The sequence below is a fragment of the Mobula birostris genome, chromosome 22 (assembly GCF_030028105.1).
Source record: "Mobula birostris isolate sMobBir1 chromosome 22, sMobBir1.hap1, whole genome shotgun sequence".
Taxonomy (NCBI): Eukaryota; Metazoa; Chordata; class Chondrichthyes; order Myliobatiformes; family Myliobatidae; genus Mobula; species Mobula birostris.
This window is the reverse complement of record NC_092391.1, coordinates 59,288,667-59,306,766: the sequence shown is the minus strand read 5'-3', so window position 1 is coordinate 59,306,766 and position 18,100 is coordinate 59,288,667. Positions and strand designations below refer to the sequence as shown.

At 44.8% G+C, this 18,100-nt stretch overlaps 1 protein-coding gene across 2 annotated transcripts in view; it reads right to left on the bottom strand.

Annotated features, from left to right (window-relative positions):
• The window catches only part of trmt2a (tRNA methyltransferase 2 homolog A), a 53,442-nt gene that overhangs the window by 13,023 nt on the left and 22,319 nt on the right, over window positions 1-18,100 (bottom strand). For both annotated transcript variants that reach the window (XM_072240845.1, XM_072240846.1), the window contains exons 6-8: window positions 7,059-7,174; window positions 2,432-2,543; window positions 1,768-1,890 (exon numbers count right to left, since the gene is read on the bottom strand). In XM_072240845.1, coding sequence (XP_072096946.1) covers window positions 1,768-1,890; window positions 2,432-2,543; window positions 7,059-7,174 — 351 coding nt within the window. The remainder of the gene's footprint in view (window positions 1-1,767; window positions 1,891-2,431; window positions 2,544-7,058; window positions 7,175-18,100) is intronic.

Here is an 18,100-nt window from a genome sequence, read left to right as displayed (position 1 = left end):
AGACCTAGGTCGAGAGGATGTGGAGATAGACCTAGGTCGAGAGGATGTGGAGATAGACCTAGGTCGAGTAGACGTGGAGATAACCTAGGTCGAGAGGATGTGGAGATAGACCTAGGTCGAGTAGACGTGGAGATAACCTAGGTCGAGAGGACGTGGAGACAGACCTAGGTCGAGAGGACGTGGAGACAGACCTAGGTCGAGAGGATGTGGAGACAGACCTAGGTCGAGTGGATGTGGAGACAGACCTAGGTCGAGTGGATGTGGAGACAGACCTAGGTCGAGTGGATGTGGAGATGACCTAGGTCGAGTGGATGTGGAGATGACCTAGGTCGAGAGGATGTGGAGACAGACCTAGGTCGAGTGGATGTGGAGATAGACCTAGGTCGAGTGGATGTGGAGATAGACCTAGGTAGAGTGGATGTGGAGATAGACCTAGGTAGAGTGGATGTGGAGATAGACCGAGGTAGAGTGGATGTGGAGGTAGACCGAGGTCGAGTGGATGTGGAGGTAGACCGAGGTCGAGTGGATGTGGAGAGAGACCTAGGTCGAGTGGATGTGGAGATAACCTAGGTCGAGTGGATGTGGAGATAACCTAGGTCGAGTGGATGTGGAGATAACCTAGGTCGAGTGGATGTGGAGACAGACCTAGGTCGAGTGGATGTGGAGACAGACCTAGGTCGAGTGGATGTGGAGGCAGACCTAGGTCGAGTGGATGTGGAGATACACCTAGGTCGAGTGGATGTGGAGACAGACCTAGGTCGAGTGGATGTGGAGACAGACCTAGGTCGAGTGGATGTGGAGACAGACCTAGGTCGAGTGGATGTGGAGACAGACCTAGGTCGAGTGGATGTGGAGACAGACCTAGGTCGAGTGGATGTGGAGACAGACCTAGGTCGAGTGGATGTGGAGACAGACCTAGGTCGAGTGGATGTGGAGACAGACCTAGGTCGAGTGGATGTGGAGATAGACCTAGGTCGAATGGATGTGGAGATGACCTAGGTCGAGTGGATGTGGAGATGACCTAGGTCGAGAGGATGTGGAGACAGACCTAGGTCGAGAGGATGTGGAGACAGACCTAGGTCGAGTGGATGTGGAGACAGACCTAGGTCGAGTGGATGTGGAGATAGACCTAGGTCGAGTGGATGTGGAGATAACCTAGGTCGAGTGGATGTGGAGATAACCTAGGTCGAGTGGATGTGGAGATAGACCTAGGTCGAGTGGATGTGGAGATAACCTAGGTCGAGTGGATGTGGAGACAGACCTAGGTCGAGTGGATGTGGAGACAGACCTAGGTCGAGTGGATGTGGAGATAGACCTAGATCGAGTGGATGTGGAGACAGACCTAGGTAGAGTGGATGTGGAGACAGACCTAGGTAGAGTGGATGTGGAGACAGTCCTAGGTAGAGTGGATGTGGAGAGCCTAGGACCGTAGGGAACAGACTCAGAATACAATGATATCCCTTTAGAACAGAGATGAGAAAGAATTTCTTTAGCCAGAGGGTGGTGAATCTGTGGAATTCATTGTCACAGATGGCGATAGAGGCCACGTCATTGGGTATATTTAAAGTGGAAGTTGATAGGCTCTTGATTAGTCAGGGCATCAAAACTACAAGAAGGCAGAAGAATAGGGTGGATAGGGATTATAAACAGCAATGATAGAATGTGGCAAAGGGCTGAATGGTCTTTTTCTGCCCTCACGTCTTAAGGTCTTTGTCCTACTGACTCTAGACCATTCAACATGTTTTCTCAACTTGACCTTTTACTTGCCTTTGCCAGAGAAAGCCCAATAGTTCCTGTGCCACAGCAAACATCCAACACGGTGCTGTCCTGATTAAGATCAGCCCAGTCTCCCACTGCAGAATACAGCACTTCTGCAGCAAGGGTGTTCACCTAGATACAAAGATATTTATATTTAGAGAAATAATGTTTAATTATTTAACTACTTCAAAATAGTCCTTCCTGTATTTTGCAATGCAACTACATGTTTTTGTGATACTACTGAGAACTTATCCCGAACATCTGCAATCTGTCCTCCAAGAGGACCACAAACTTGTCACTGGGTTTGGAGGCTTGCGTGCCTCAATGACCCAGAGAGCTATGTTGGCTACAGTCAGGACTTTATGTTTTGGCTCTTAGTACAGTCACACAAAACTGTTACGGAAACAGCAATGAAGAATCCTTCTACATCTGAGTGAGACGGTATTCCTGAGACTCCACCCGGGACTTACATGACCGATAGTAGTGAAAACTGAGAGGAAGCTACTGACACGATGAAGGAAGCCCTGAACACCACCAGAGATGGAGGACTTTCTTTGCTGGCCTAAAGGCCAGTGGTGTAACAGGCAGTAAGTAAGTAAGTAATCTGCAATCTGCACAACAAAACAGTATGATTATATCCAGTTTTAAACTACTTAGGTACAATTCACTTCACCTGGAAAAATGCATGAGGGGAAATTCTGAAATTAAGTCCCAGGAGCTCTTCATATATGTACTTGTCTCCGTGTACGTGGTCCAAAGGCAAATCTTCCAGGTTGGGGGATTTTCTGCAAATGTTCAAATCAAAGTTTATTAATTCAACAAAAGGTCTTGACATCTGGTGTAACCTGAGAATGAAAAGGTTTCCAGATTTCTAAAATTCAAGTTGAAGTTTAATTGTCATTCAACCGTACATGAGTACAGCCTAATGTGGCAGCGTTTGTCCGGGGGTCAGATGTAAAGCACTGCACTAACAGTCACACACAGCACAAGGCACATTTAAGATAACAGTAAACATACAGTTGCTGTACTTTTTTGCACCCTGTGGCGCATCAGGCAGTATGCCGGCTTGGTGCTCAACCCAGCATCAGGCAGCATTTTTGCCGTTTCCTTAGCATTTGCCCGTTTTTACAAGGCTGAGTTGCTAGCTCGATGCTCAACCCAGCATAGCAGGAAAGCGTGCAAGGAACCAGCCAAATTCGCCTCCAAGTCCGGTGCTGATGCCACTACGTCACCAGCTAGATAAACACAGTCACAAAAAGAGAAGTATAACACAAGTCCCTGAGTGTCAAGTCCTGTAGATTGATGGTTCGGCAAGAACAAGCCCACAGCAGTCCAAACATCATGCGCCAGCCTGCATTCCTGGTGCGGCCTGACCCCAACTGCAGTGCACCCACTGCACTTCTCTCTCCCACACCGCCTGTGGCGTCTCTCCCCAGGGCAGCTGCAACAGACGACCCTGTGGCATGAGGGCCTAGTCCACGCTACAACCAAGGCCACTCAGCTCCCCCTGCCATCAGTCAACAGATTCCCAGGGTGTCCCCTTGAAACGCAGCCTTCTGGGGAATTTGCAACCACATTATCCAAACTGCAATGGCTGCTTTCTGATGGAGGAAGGTTAAATTTGACCAAGATAATTCAAGGTAAACACAGAGAGGGTGCATGAAGTTCTGTACCTACCTCATCCAGCTAACACTGATTTTATGTGATGTGGGCAGCACTGGCACAGCCAGTATTTGTTGTCCATCTCTACTTGCCCCTGAGGTTTCATAAGAATTGCCACCGGACTCCCTGGAATCCAGGACCAGAGGGTACCGCTTCAGAGTACATGGACGTCCATTCAGAACCAAGATGAGGAGGAATTTATTCAGCCAAAGGTGGTGAATCTGTAAAAATCTATTGCCACTGATGACTGTGGAGGCCAAGTCACTGGTTATATTTAAAGTGGAGGTAGATAGGTACTTAATTGGTAAGGGCAACAAAGCTTAAGGGGATAAGGCAGGAAAATGAGGTTGAGAGAGATCATAAATCAGGTATGATTGAATGATGAAGCAGACTCAATGGGTCAAATGGCCAAATTCTACTCCCACATCAGGAACCCAGCACATAAGTGCAATCGCAAAGAAAGCACAGCAGCGCTTTTACCTAAGAGTCTGTGGATATTTGGCATGGTATCTTAAACTTTGATAAGCTACTATATTTGTGTCGTGGAAAGTACATTGACTGGCTGCATCACAGCTTGGTATAGAAATACCAATGCGTTTGAACGGAAAGTCTTACAAAAGCTAATGGATTCGGCCCTGTACATCACGGGTAAAGCCCTCACAACCATTTAGCACGTCTATATGATTTGTTGCAGAAAGACAGTTTTCATCATCAGAGATCTTCACCACCCAGATTATGCTCTCCTCTCATTACTGCCATCAGACAGAAGGTACAAGAGCCTCAGGACTCGCACCACCAGGTTGAAGAACTGTTACTACCCTTCAACTATCAGGTTCTTGAACAAAAGGGGATAACTATACTCACTTGCCTCATTACTGAAATGTTCCCACAACCAATGATCTCACTTTAAGAACTCTTTATCTCACATTCTTGTTATTTATTACTATTTACCCGTATTTGCATTTGCACAGTTTGTCTTCTGCACTCTCGTTGATCTTTCATTGATCATGTTATAGTTACTATTCTCTAGATATACTGAATATGCCCACAAGAAAATGAATCTCATTGTTGTATATGATGACATATAGATACTTTGTCAATATTTACTTTGAAATTTACTTTGTACTTATGGCTTTAAAATAATGAAAAAACCAAGGTCAGAGAAACCCAGAATGATATCTGATTAAATCAGTTCTGTGAATAGGCTCCACAAAATAGCCACAGGAGAAATACCAGTGTAAGAGAGTCACGGACTCAGTCCACTACATCGTGGACACGTCCTTCTCCATCATCAGCAGTAGCTGGAGGAGGCTCTGCCTCAAGAATGCAACATCAATCATCAAAGGTCCCCAACATCCAGGCACACCATCTTCTCCCAGCTACCGTCGGGCAGGAGATATAGAAGCTTTTAGTCTTGCACCACCAAAATGAAGAACAGCTACTTCCCTTCAACCATTCAGTTCTTGAAAGCATCCAGTACAACCCTAATCACTACAGTTCAGCAGCTACCACCATTTTCATCAGTTTGCACTGAATTTGACCTGTTTTGTTCTAATTGTGATCATTCTTGTAAAGAATTGTGTACAAGCTACGCTTGATTTAGGTTTTTCTTGTAAATGCTGCTTTTTAATTGTTCTGTGTGTGTGTGTGTGTGTGTGTGTTATAGGGGGTGGGGTGGGGAAGAGGATGGAGAGGGAAGGGGCAGGGGGAGGGAGAATGCTAGGGTGCCTAAGACTTCCACACAGTACTGTAGTAATTTGATGTATTGCACTGTACTACTGCCACAAAAATTTCATGACCTATGTGAGTGATGATAAACCTGATTCTGATCTGGGTCTCTATTGTGGACTGAGAGTGGGAAGGGGGCAGGGAGAGGGGAATCATGGTTGGGAAAAGAGGAGGGAGAGGGGAGGGAGCGGGAAGCACTAGAGAGAGATTCTGTAATGATCGATAAATCAATTGTTTGGAATCATATCACCTTGCCTGGCACCTCTAAGCCTGGGTGTCTCTGCACCAGTGCCACCCCCCGCCCCCCCAACCCCAGCAGTCCTTCTCTGCTACGTGTCCCACACACCTCCCATGGGGTTCCACCCTTGCCATTCCCAACAGTTTTTGCTCCCGCCAGACTTACAGACTGGCTGTCCACTTCACATTGATGAATATAGTACTGTGCAAAAGTTTTAAGCACCCCAGCTATATATATAATACGCCTAAGACTCTTGCACAGTTCTGTACTAAGAGTCAGAATCAGGTTTAATATCACCAGCATGTCATAAAATTTGCTGTTTTGCTGCAATACACAGTAATAAAAACTATAAATTATAATAACAAATAGATATTTTAAAAACAATTAAATTAATAGTGCAAAAAAAGAGGGGTTCATGGGTTCAATGTCCATTCAGAAATTAGATGGCAGAGGGGAAGAAGCTGTTCCATCATTGAGTGTGTGTCTTCAGACTTCTGTACCACCTCCCTGATGGTAACAATGAGAACAAGGCATGACCTGGGTGTTGGCAGTCCTTAAAGACCTAAAGGTACATAAGTTACGCGGACCAGATGAACTGTACCCTAGGATTCTGAAAGAGGTAGTGGCATTAGAAATGATCTTTCAGAAATCACTGGACTCTGACATGGTGCCGGAGGACTGGAAAATTGCAAATGTCACGCCACTCTTTAAGAAAGTAGGAAGGCAGCAGGAAGGAAATTATAGACCAGTTAGCCTGACCTCATTGGTTGGGAAGATGTTAGAGTCAATTGTTAAGGTTGAGGTGATGGAGTACTTGGTGACACAGGACAAGACAATACAAAGTCAGCATGGTATCCTTCAGGAAAAATCCTGCCTGATAAACCCTTTGAGGAGATGACAAGTAGGATAGATAAAAGGGATGAAGTGGATGTTGTATATTTGGACTTTCAGAAGGCTTTTGACGAGGTGCCACACATGAGGCTGCTTACCAAGTTAAGAGCCCATGGTATTACAGGAAAGTTACTAACAAGGTTAGAGCATTGGCTAACTGGTAGGAGCCAGTGAGTGGGAATAAAAGGATCCTTTTCTGGTTGGCTGCCAATGACCAGTGGAGTTCCGCAGAGGTCGGTGCTGTATATAAATGAATTAGATGATGGAATAGATGGCTTTGTTGCCAAGTTTGCAGATGGTATGAAGATTGGTGGAGGAGCTGGCTGAGTCTGCAACTTTCTTCAGCTTTTTCTGATCCTGTGTAGTGGCCCCTCCATACCAAACACTGATATAACCAGTTAAAATGCTCTCTACAGTACATTTGTAGAAATTTGCTAGAGTCAAATACCAAAATACCAACTCTCCTCAAACTCCTAATGAAATATAGCCACTATTGTGCCTTCTTTGTAACTGCATCGATATGTTAGGCCCAGGATAGACCCTCAGAATTGCTGACACCCAGGAACTGTCAATATCCAGGAACTCAGTGACAATAAACTCAACTTTGCACTTTTGAAGTACTTTCCCTGTATACAGGCAATTCTTCTATTGTAACTGAATGTAGACACAATCTGGTATTTATACCACTTGTAAAGGTCAGCCATCTTTTTAAATAACATTAAAAAGCTTAACAAACTTTAGAAACTAAAAGCACTTATAATCACTTCCATGTATTCCTTACCTTTGACCTTCTTCTGCGAAGTAAAGTGATGTTACTCCACAATCTTTCCCTTCACCTTCTGTGAAATATTTGGCTAATTCGCCTTGCACCTCCATTAGTTCTGATTTCATTAATTTCTATAAGTGGTGGAGAAGAAATTAAGAGTTGTAGAAAGTCACCAAATAATGAAGGAAGATACGTCAACCTGGGAACAAAGAGGCAAAAAATAACCCAGCTCCAAAAGCAAATATAATACACTATAAGATACACTAGGTGGCCACTTTATTAGGTACCTCCAATGAGTGCAGGATTGTGATTTTCTGCCAGCTGGCACCAACTGTCAAAGTCACTTAGATCACATTTCTTCCCATTCTGATGTTTGGTCTAAACAACGACTGAACCTCTTGACCATGCCTGCATGTCTTTATGCATTGAGCTGCTGCCACAGGATTGGCTGATAAGGTATTTGTATTAGCAAGCAGGTGTAGAGGTGTACCTAATAAAGTAGCCACTGAGTGTATAGTTTTGGTTTTCTGTTGCTGTAGTCCATCCACTCAAGGTTCAACATGTTTGCTCAGAGATGCTCTTTTGCACACCACTGTTGTAATGCATGGCTATTTGAGTTACTGCCACCATCCTGTCAGCTTGAACCAGTCTGGCCATTCTCCTCTGACCTCTCTCACAACAAGGCATTTAAGCCCACAGAACTGCCACTCCGGATGTTTTTTGTTTTTGCACCATTTTCTGTAAACACTACGCACTGTTGTGTGTGAAAATCCCAGGTTTCATCCTGAGCTTAGCTGCTTCATGTTGGAGTTTGTGAATTCTCTCTGTGACTGTGGGAGTTTCGTCCAGCTGATCTGGGGTCCTCACACACCCCAAAGCCATGTGATTTGGTGGTTGGCAGGAGAATGCTAAGGGGAATAGGTTCCAGGGATATAGGTGTGGGATTGGGATTAGGTCATAGGAGCAGAATTGGGTCATTCAGCCCACTGAGTGCACTCTGACATTTCATCATGACTAATCCATTTTCCTCTCAACCCCAACCTTCTGCCTTCTCCCCAAACCTTTCCATGTCCTGACTAATCAAGAACCTATCAAACTTCGCCTTAATTACACCCAATGACCTGGCCTCCACAGCCGCCTGTGGCAACAAATTCCACAGATTTACCACCTTACCATTTCGAGAGACTTTGAACTTTTTTACTGTGCCATGGCCTGTTCTTCATCAAGTTGTGGTATTGTTGCACTGTTGTAACTATATGTTATAATTATGTGGTTTTTGTTAGTTTTTCAGTCTTGGTCTGTCTTGTGTTTCTGTGATATCACACTGGAGGAATATTGCATCATTTCTTAATGCATGCATTACTAAATGACAATAAAAGAGGACTGCGTGTCCTCATAATTTAATCTAATCCTGGCTAAAGAAATTCCTCCTCATCTCTGTCCAAAAAGGACTTCCACCTAATCTGAGGCTATGCTCTCTAGTCTTAGGCTCCCCTCTCACAGGAAACATTCTCTACACACCCACTCTATCTAAACCTTTCAACATTTGATAGGTTTTAATGAAATCCCCCCTCATACTTCTGAATTCCAGCAAATAAAGGCCCAGAACCATCAATCATTCATCATACAATAAGCCCTTCATTCCCAGAATCACTCTCATGAACCTCTGCTGAACCCTCTCCAATGTCAGCACATAAGGGGCTTTTATATTCTAGTCCTCTTGAAATGAATGCTAACGTAGCATTTGCCTTCTTCACCACTGACTCAACCTGCAAACTAACCTTTAAGGCAGGGGTCCCCAATCTTTTTTGCACCACAGACCAGTTTAATATTGACAATATTCTTGTGGACCAACTGACCGGGGGGTGTTAATCACGACTGGAATATAGGTGTTAAGTGGCTAATATACTCAATTTCATTTCTAAAGGGGCTTACCTAACGAATTTAACATTAAACACACAGCGCATATTTTCCTCGCATGAATATAGTGATAAGTCAATCAGTGGTCCCAAACCTCCGGGCCGTGGACTGATAATGGGCCGCGAAGAATGTAGCCGTACAGCGGTAACCAGAATGGACCCAGCACAGCTTTAAGAAAAAAGCTGAAATAAGCAAGCTAATTAATTAGGTGCCAACTGGCACGTAAATGACGACCCAGATCAGAGGCGACACAATTGGCAATCGTCTCTGATCTGGGCCGACATTTACGTGCCAGGCAGCACCTAGTTAACTAGCTTGTTTATTTCAGCTTTTTTCTTAAAGCTGTGCTGGGTCCGTTCCGGCTACCGCTCTACTGCTGCATTCTTCGCGACCCAGAGGTTGGGGACCACTGAATTATAAGTCACTTATAAGTAAATAGCATCATAACATTTGAAGTAACGTTTGGATATTAAACACACAACGCATATTTTCCTCGTATGAACATACAAAATCATTGCAACACACCAATATCGCTGAATCAGTGGGAGCCCTGGGCTTGTTTTCCTGCAACGAGACGGTCCCATTGAGGGGTGATGGGAGACAGCGATACTCGAAGGGGGTTCCTTATGTCCAGCGATATGATGTTGGAAATGGAAGCAACGTTTTCAGTGCTTTCGAGGCTATCTCAGGATATTCAGCCTTGACTTTGATCCAGAATGCCGGCAGAGGTGTTATGTCAAACATACTTTTCAGCCCACTGTCATTTGCAAGCTCGAGGAGTTGATCTTTTTCCCGCGCTGACATGGAAGATTCACCGGAAACATTCACAATTGGGTCACGGACCCATTCCTTTGCACATCTTGGGTCACTGATGACCTCACGTGTGTTAAAGTTCAACAGTGGGCGTGACAGGGAATGAGGAAAGGTGCAGCTGACTCATATCATTTCATATCGCCAAATCATATCGTTTCCTTGCGGCCCGGTGGTTGGGGACCTCTGCTTTAAGGAATCCTGCACAAGCACTCCCAAGTCACTTTGCACCACGGATTTTTAAATTTTCTCCGTTTAGAAAATACTCTATGCTTTTATTCCTTCCCCAAACTGCATAACCATACACTTCCAAACACTGTATTCTGTAAATAAATTACTGTGAAAAAGGAGCATGTGATTCACAAATAAAAATTCCAAGTTAAATTGACCAAAATCACTAGTTGTAGTACTCATTTATCTGAACAAAGGGTTGAGGGCTGAATACTTTTAGAAGACACTATATGTGAGCTTCACCAAAAGTGATAATGTTCCCAGCATCTCCCCAGGAATGGGACACTGTTTAGAGCAGGGATTCCCAACCTGGGACCATGGACCCCTCAGTTAATAGTGAGGCTCCATGGCATCAAAAAAGGTTGGGAATCCTTGGTGCTGATGGAAAGGACAAAGTTTGCAAGTGATCACTGAATGTAGTATGACATTTGTAAGTTGAGTGCTGTCATGCTGATGAAATGGACACTTACGAACTCACACTTGTCACTAAAACATATTTTATTTACTTATGCACAGCCCTTATCACCAAACTGTTCTGACAAATGTAATTTTTATATGGAATTGACCAGCAGTTATGGATATTGACCATTTGCCAAACGTTTATGTTCAAATTGCTGATTTGTAAGATCACCATTCACAAATGTTAAAAGTCAATATTAACTACAAGCTTACAATCGATGATACTTTGAAGTTAGTAAAGTAATTGTCCCTTAGTTCACGTGTAGCTTGCATCCTTCAATCGCATCTTTATCTTGTCTCCTTATGCCACAAACCGGGGCCATGGGAGGCAGACAAGTGGGTCACGGTTAGGAGGGGGAAGGGGAAGAGTCAGGTACTAGAGAGTACCCCCGTGGCTGTACCCCTTGACAATAAGTACTCCCGTTTGAGTACTGTTGGGGGAAACAGCCTACCTGGGGGAAGCAACATTGGCCGTGCCTCCAGCACAGAGTCCGGCCCTGTAGTTCAGAAGAGCAGGGAAAGGAAGAGGAGGGCAGTATTAATAGGGAACTCGATAGTTAGGGGGTGAGACAGGTGATTCTGCGGATGCAGTCAGGAGACCCGGATGGTAGTTTGCCTCCCTGGTGTCAGGGTCCGGGATGTTTCTGATCGTGTCCAAGATATCCTGAAGCGGGAGGGTGAGGAGCCAGAGGTCGTAGGAAAAGGGAAGAGGTCCTGAAAGGAGAATGTAGGGAGTTAAGAAGGAAGTTGAGAAGAAGGACCGCAAAGGTAGTAATCTCGGGATTACTGCCTGTGCCACACGACAGTGAGAGTAGGAATGGAATGAGGTGGAGGATAAATGAGTGGCTGAGGGATTGGAGCAGGGGGCAGGGATTCAAGTTTCTGGATCACTGGGACCTCTTTTGGGGCAGGTGTGACCTGTACAAAAAGGACGGGTTGCACTTGAATCCTAGGGGGACCAATATCCTGGCAGGGAGATTTGCAAAGGCTACTGGGGTAGAATTGTTGGGGGTAGGCATCAAATTGAAGAGACTAGGAGAGAGGAGGTTAGTTCACAAATAGAGAAAGCTAGTAGACAGTGTGTGAGGGAGGATAGGCAGGTGACGGAGAAGGGGAGCGCTCAGACTGAAGATGTAGGGGAGAATGAAGAAAAAGATAATAAAGTTGTTTGCACCATTAGGGATAAACAGAGTAATAGGTGGAGAGTTTCTTAAATGCATCTATTTTAATGCTAGGAGCATTGTAAGAAAGGTGGATGAGCTTTGAGCATGGATTGATACCTGGAAATATGATGTTGTAGCTATTAGTGAAACATGGTTGCAGGACCGGTGTGATTGGCAACTAAATATTCCTGGATTTCGTTGCTTCAGGTGTGATAGAACTGGAGGGGCAAGAGGGGGAGGTGTTGCATTGCTTGTCAGAGAAAATATTACAGCGGTGCTTTGGCAGGATAGATTAGAAGGCTCGTCTACGGAGCCTACTTGGGTGGAATTGAGGAATGGGAAAGGTGTAGTAATACTTATAGGGCTGTATTATAGACCACCTAATGGGGAGCGAGAATTGGAGGAGCAAGTTTGTAAGGAGATAGCAGATATTTGTAGTAAGTACAAGGTTGTGATTGTGGGAGATTTTAATTTTCCACACACAGACTGGGAAGCCCATTCTGTAAAAGGGCTGGATGGTTTGGAGTTCGTAAGATATGTGCAAGATAGTTTTTTGCAGCAATACATAGAGGTACCAACTAGAGAAGGGGCAGTGTTGGATCTTCTGTTAGGGAATGAGATAGGTCAGGTAACAGAGGTATGTGTCGGGGAGCACTTCGGGTCCAGTGATCACAATGCCATTAGTTTCAATATAATTAAGGAGAATGATAGGACTGGACCTAGGGTTGAGATTTTTGATTGGAGAAAGGCTAACTTTCAGGAGATATGAAAGGATTTAGAAGGAGGGGATTGGGACAATTTGTTTTATGGGAAGGATGTAATAGAGAAATGGAGGTCATTTAAAGGTGAAATTTTGAGGGTACAGAATCTTTATGTTCCTGTTAGGTTGAAAGGAAAGGTTAAAAGTTTGAGAGAGCCATGGTTTTCATGGGATATTGGAAACTTGGTTCGGAAAAAGAGAGAGATCTACAATGAATATAGGCAGCTTGGAGTAAATGAGGTGCTCGAGGAATATAAAGAATGTAAAAAGAATCTTAAGAAAGAAATTAGAAAAGCTAAAAGAAGATATGAGGTTGCTTTGGCAAGTAAGGTGAAAATAAATCCAAAGGGTTTCTACAGTTATATTAATAGCAAAAGGATAGTGAGGGATAAAATTGGTCCCTTAGAGAATTAGAGTGGACAGCTATGTGCACAGCCAAAAGAGATGGGGGCAGATTTTGAACAATTTCTTTTCTTCAGTATTCACTAAGGAGAAGGATATTAGATTAGATTAGATTATGAAGACATGCAGTCCTCTTTTATTGTCATTTAGTAATGCATGCATTAAGAAGTGATACAATATTGAATTGTGTAAGGTAAGGACACAAGTAGGATAGTTATGGAAACTATGATGATTAAAGAAGAGGAAGTACTGGCGCCTTTTAAGGAATATAAAAGTGGATAAGTCTCCGGGTCCTGACAGGATATTCCCTAAGACCTTGAAGGAAGTTAGTGTAGAAATAGCAGGGGCTCTGACAGAAATATTTCAAATGTCATTAGAAACGGGGATGGTGCCGGAGGATTGGCGTATTGCTCATGTTGTTCCATTGTTTAGAAACGTTTCTAAAGAGTAAACCTAGCAATTATCAGCCTGTAAGTTTGACGTCAGTGGTGGGTAGATTAAATGGAAAGTATTCTTAGAGATGGGATATATAATTATCTGGATAGACAGGGTCTGATTACGAACAGTCAACATGGATTTGTGCGTGGAAGGTCATGTTTGACAAACCTTATTGAATTTTTTGAAGAGGTTACTAGGAAAATTGACGAGGGTAAAGCGGTGGATGTTGTCTATATAGACTTTAGTAAGGCCTTCGGCAAGGTTCCACACGGAAGATTAGTTAGGAAGGTTCAATCGTTAGGTTTTAATATTGAAGTAGTAAAATGGATTCAACAGTGGCTGGATGGGAGACGCCAGAGAGTAGTGGTGGATAACTGTTTGTCAGGTTGGAGGCCGGTGACTAGTGGTGTGCCTCAGTGTTCTGTACTGGGTCCAATGTTGTTTGTCATATACAGTAATGATCTGGATGATGGGGTGGTAAATTGGATTAGTAAGTATGCAGATGATACTAAGATAGGTGGCGTTGTGGATAATGAAGTAGGTTTTCAAAGCTTGCAGAGAGATTTAGGCCAGATAGAAGAGTGGGCTGAAAGATGGCAGATGGAGTTTAATGCTAATAAATGTGAGGTGCTGAATTTTGGTAGGACTAATCAAAATAGGGCATACATGGTAAATGGTAGGGCATTGAGGAATGTGGTGGAACAGAGTGATCTAGGAATAATGGTGCATAGTTCCCTGGAGGTGGAATCTCATGTGGATAGGGTGGTGAAGAAAGCTTTTGGTATGCTGGCTTTTATAAATCAGAGCATTGGGTATAGGAGTTGGGATGTAATGTTGAAATTGTACAAGGCATTGGTGAGGTCAAATTTGGAGTATTGTGTACAGTTCTGGTCACCGAATTATAGGAAAGATGTCAACAAAATAGAGAGTACAGAAGAGATTTACTAGAATGTTACCTAGGTTTCAGCACCTAAGTTACAGAGAAAGGTTTAACAAGTTAGGTCTTTATTCTTTGGAGCATAGAAGGTTGAGGGGGGGACTTGATAGAGGTATTTAAAATTATGAGGGGGATAGATAGAGTTGGCGTGGATAGGCTTTTTCCATTGAGAGTATGGGAGATTCGAACAAGAGGACATGAGCTGAGAGTTAAGGGGCAAAAGTTTAGGGGTAACACTAGGGGGAACTTCTTTACTCAGAGAGTGGTAGCTGTGTGGAACGAGCTTCCAGTAGAAGTGGTTGAGGCAGGTTCGATTTTGTCATTTAAAAAAAATTGGATAGGTATACGGACAGGAAAGGAATGGAGGGTTATGGACTGAGTGCAGGTAGATGGGACTAGGTGAGAATAAGTGTTCGGCATGGACTAGAAGGGCCGAGATGGCCTGTTTCCGTGCTGTAATTGTTATATGGTTAAATGGTTCCATAATATCCAAAACACCTTCAAGGACTGATGCTTCAAAAAGGCGGTGTCCATTATTGAGGACCCTCATCACCCAGGACATGCCCCCTTCTCATTGTTACCATCAGGAAAGAGGTACAGAAGCCTAAAGGCACACACTCAACAATTCAGGAACAGCTTCTTTCCCTCTGCCATCTGATTTCTGAATGGATATTGAACCCATGAACTATTTCTTAATTTCTATTTTTGCACTACTTACTTAACGACTTACTGTAACTCAGTTTTTTTCTCTCTTTATTATTATGCATTGCATTTTTCTGCTGCCACTAAAGTAATAATTTTCACGACATAAGGCAGTGACAGTAAACCTGATTCTGATTCCCCCCCCCCACCCCCGCTCTGTGCAAAGGGAAGCTGCGCTCTACAAAGACCTTTCTTGCCTGAACAGACTGCACTGCATCTATCCTTGCCTGGAGATTATGTTAACCCTTGTCTCATCTCAATTCCCACACTGGGACAGTGGGAGTGTTCAAGATAGGATGCCAGGAGTGGGACGTTGGTCACAGGAAAGGAAGCTGGCAACTAATATCAAAGAAGATAATAAAAACCATTTTTTTAAGTACATAAGGGGTAAAAGGGAGTTGAGGGTAGATATAGACCAATAGAAAATGACGCTGGAGAGACACAGAGGTGGTGTCATAGGGAGGTGGCTAGGAACGGACCCAAGTGCAAGACACAGACACTGAAGTACTAGGGACAGGACTAGGATACAGGGTGAGGGCAAGGACATGGCCACGAAAACCAGGAACCCGGAACAGGACTGGACAAGAGAGCTAGGAACCCGGGCTTGGACTCCAAGCCAGAGACTGGACAAGGACCCAGTACCTGGGTCTTGCCTCTGGCTGGGACCCCAGAACTAGGCAAGGACAAGGCTTGGCTGGCAGGCAGGACGAGGCTGGAGTCTTAAGAGACTTGAGGTGAGGCTTGGCAGGAAGCAGGAGTCTGGAGTCTTCAGGCTTGAGGCTAGGGACTTGAGGCGAGGCTTGGCAGGAGGCAGGAGGCTGGAGTCTTCAGGCTTGAGGCTAGACAGGAGGCAGGAGGCTCCTCCTGGGCAGGGCGTGGTTCCCATGGGCAGGGCGTGGTTCTCCTGGGCAGGGCGCAGTACTCCATCCGACGGAGGCAAGGGACAGGAAGGGACAGAACCAACCGCAGGTAACGACAAGACGGCCTGACTTACCCAACGGAGGCTAGGGACAGGAAGGGACAGAACCAACCGCAGGTAACGGCAATACGGCCTGGCTTACCCGACGGAGGCAAGGGACAGGAAGGGGCAGAACCAACTGTAGATAACGGCAATATGGCCTGGCTTACCCAATGGAGGTTAGGGACAGGAAGGGACAGAATCAACCACAGGGTAATGGCAAGACGGCCAGACTTACCCGGCAGAGGCAAGGGACAGGAAGGGAGCTAGGTATGGGATGGCTCCAGGACAAGACTGCAGGTGAGAGTTACCAGCAAGACCAGGCAAGGCTTCAGGCAATGTAAGGTGAAACAAGAACTTCAGGCGAGGCGACAGTGACCGGCAAAACAAGGCAAGGCTTCAGGCAATGCAAGGTGAAACGAGAACTTCAGGCGAGGCGAGAGTTACCGGCAAGTCTTCAGGCGAGGAAACAGAAGGCAGAGGAAGGGATACAAGGAGTAAGGACAAGAACAATCCAGCAGCCACGCCCTGGTCTCTGAAGGTATGTATGCAGCCAGCCCCAACGAGCATCAGCTGCCTCAATTAGAGCTCAACAAGAACAGAAACAGGGTAGACAGGAAAACCTGGAGCAAGGGTCGATGGACTGGACCATGAACCAGAATACGGACTTCATAGACTGGACCACGACAGATAGCAGAGGAACTGAATGCGTATTTTGCATCAGTCTTCACAGTGAAAGACATCTGCAGTATACCGGATATTCGAGGATGTCAGTGAAGTGAAGTTTGTGCAGTGAAAATTACGACTGAGAAGGTGCTCAGGAAGCTGAATGGTCTGAGGGTGGATAAATCTCCTGGACCTGATGGAATGCACTCTCGGGTTCTGGAGGAAGTAGCTGGAAAGACTGCGGAGGCATTAACGATGATCTTTCAAGAATCGATAGATTCTGGCGTTGTACCGGATGGGTGGAAAATTGCAAATGTTACTCCGCTATTTAAAAAGGGTGGGAGGCAGCAGAAAAGGAAACTATAGACCTGTTAGCCTGACATCGGTGGTTGGGAAGTTGTTGGAATCGATTGTTAGGGAAGAGATTACGGTGTACCTGGAGGCACATAACAAGATAGGCCAAAGCCAGCATGGTTTTCTGAAAGGAAAATCCTGCCTCACTAACCTACTGCAATTTTTTGAGGAAATTACAAGCAGTGTAGACAAAGGAGATGCAGTAGATGTGGTGTACTTGGATTTTCAGAAGGCCTTTGACAAGATGCTGCACGAGGCTGCTTAGCAAGATAAGAACCCGTGGAATTACAGTGGAATTACTAGCGTGGGTGGAGCATTGGCTGATCGGCAGAAAACAGAAAGTGGGAATAAAGGGATCCTATTCTGGCTGACTGCCGGTTACCAGTGGAGTTCCACAGGGGTCGTTGTTGGGACCGCTGCTTTTTACAATGTATGTTAATGATTTGGACTATGGGATTAATGGATTTGTGGCGAAATTTGCCGATGACACAAAGATAGGTGGAGGAGTGGGTAGTGTTGAGGAAACAGACAGCCTGCGGAGAGACTTACATAGTTTAGGGGAATGGGCAAAGAAGTGGCAAATGAAATACAATGTTGTAAAGTGTATGGTCATGCACTTTGGTGGAAGAAATAAACGGGAAGACTATTACTTAGATGCAGAGAGAATTCAAAATGCAGAGTTGCAAAGGGACTTGGAGTCCTTATGTAGGATACCCTAAAGTTAACCTCCAGGTTGAGTCGGTGGTGAAGAAGGCAAAGGCAATGTTGGCATTCATTTCTAGAGGTATAGGATATAAGAGCAGGAATGTGATGTTGAGGCTCTATAAGGCACTCGTGAGACCACACTTGGAGTATTGTGCGCAGTTTTGGGCTCCTTATTTTAGAAAGGATATACTAACATTGGAGAGGGTTCAGAGAAGATTCACAAGAATGGTTCCAGGAATGAAAGGGTTACTGTATGAGGAACATCTGGCAGCTCTTGGGCTGTATTTCCCATGGTAGGGAGTCTAGGACAAGAGGGCATGACTTCAAGATTGAAGGATACCTATTTAGAACAGAGATGCAGAGAAATTTCTTTGGTCAGAGGGTGGTAAATCTGTGGAATTTGTTGCCACGAGCGGCTGTGGAGGCCAAGTCATTGGATGCATTTAAGGCAGAGATAGATAAGATCTTGATTAGCCAGGATATCAAAGGGTATAGGGGGAAGGCAGGGGAGTGAGGTGACTGGAAGAATTGGATCAGCCCATGATTGAACGG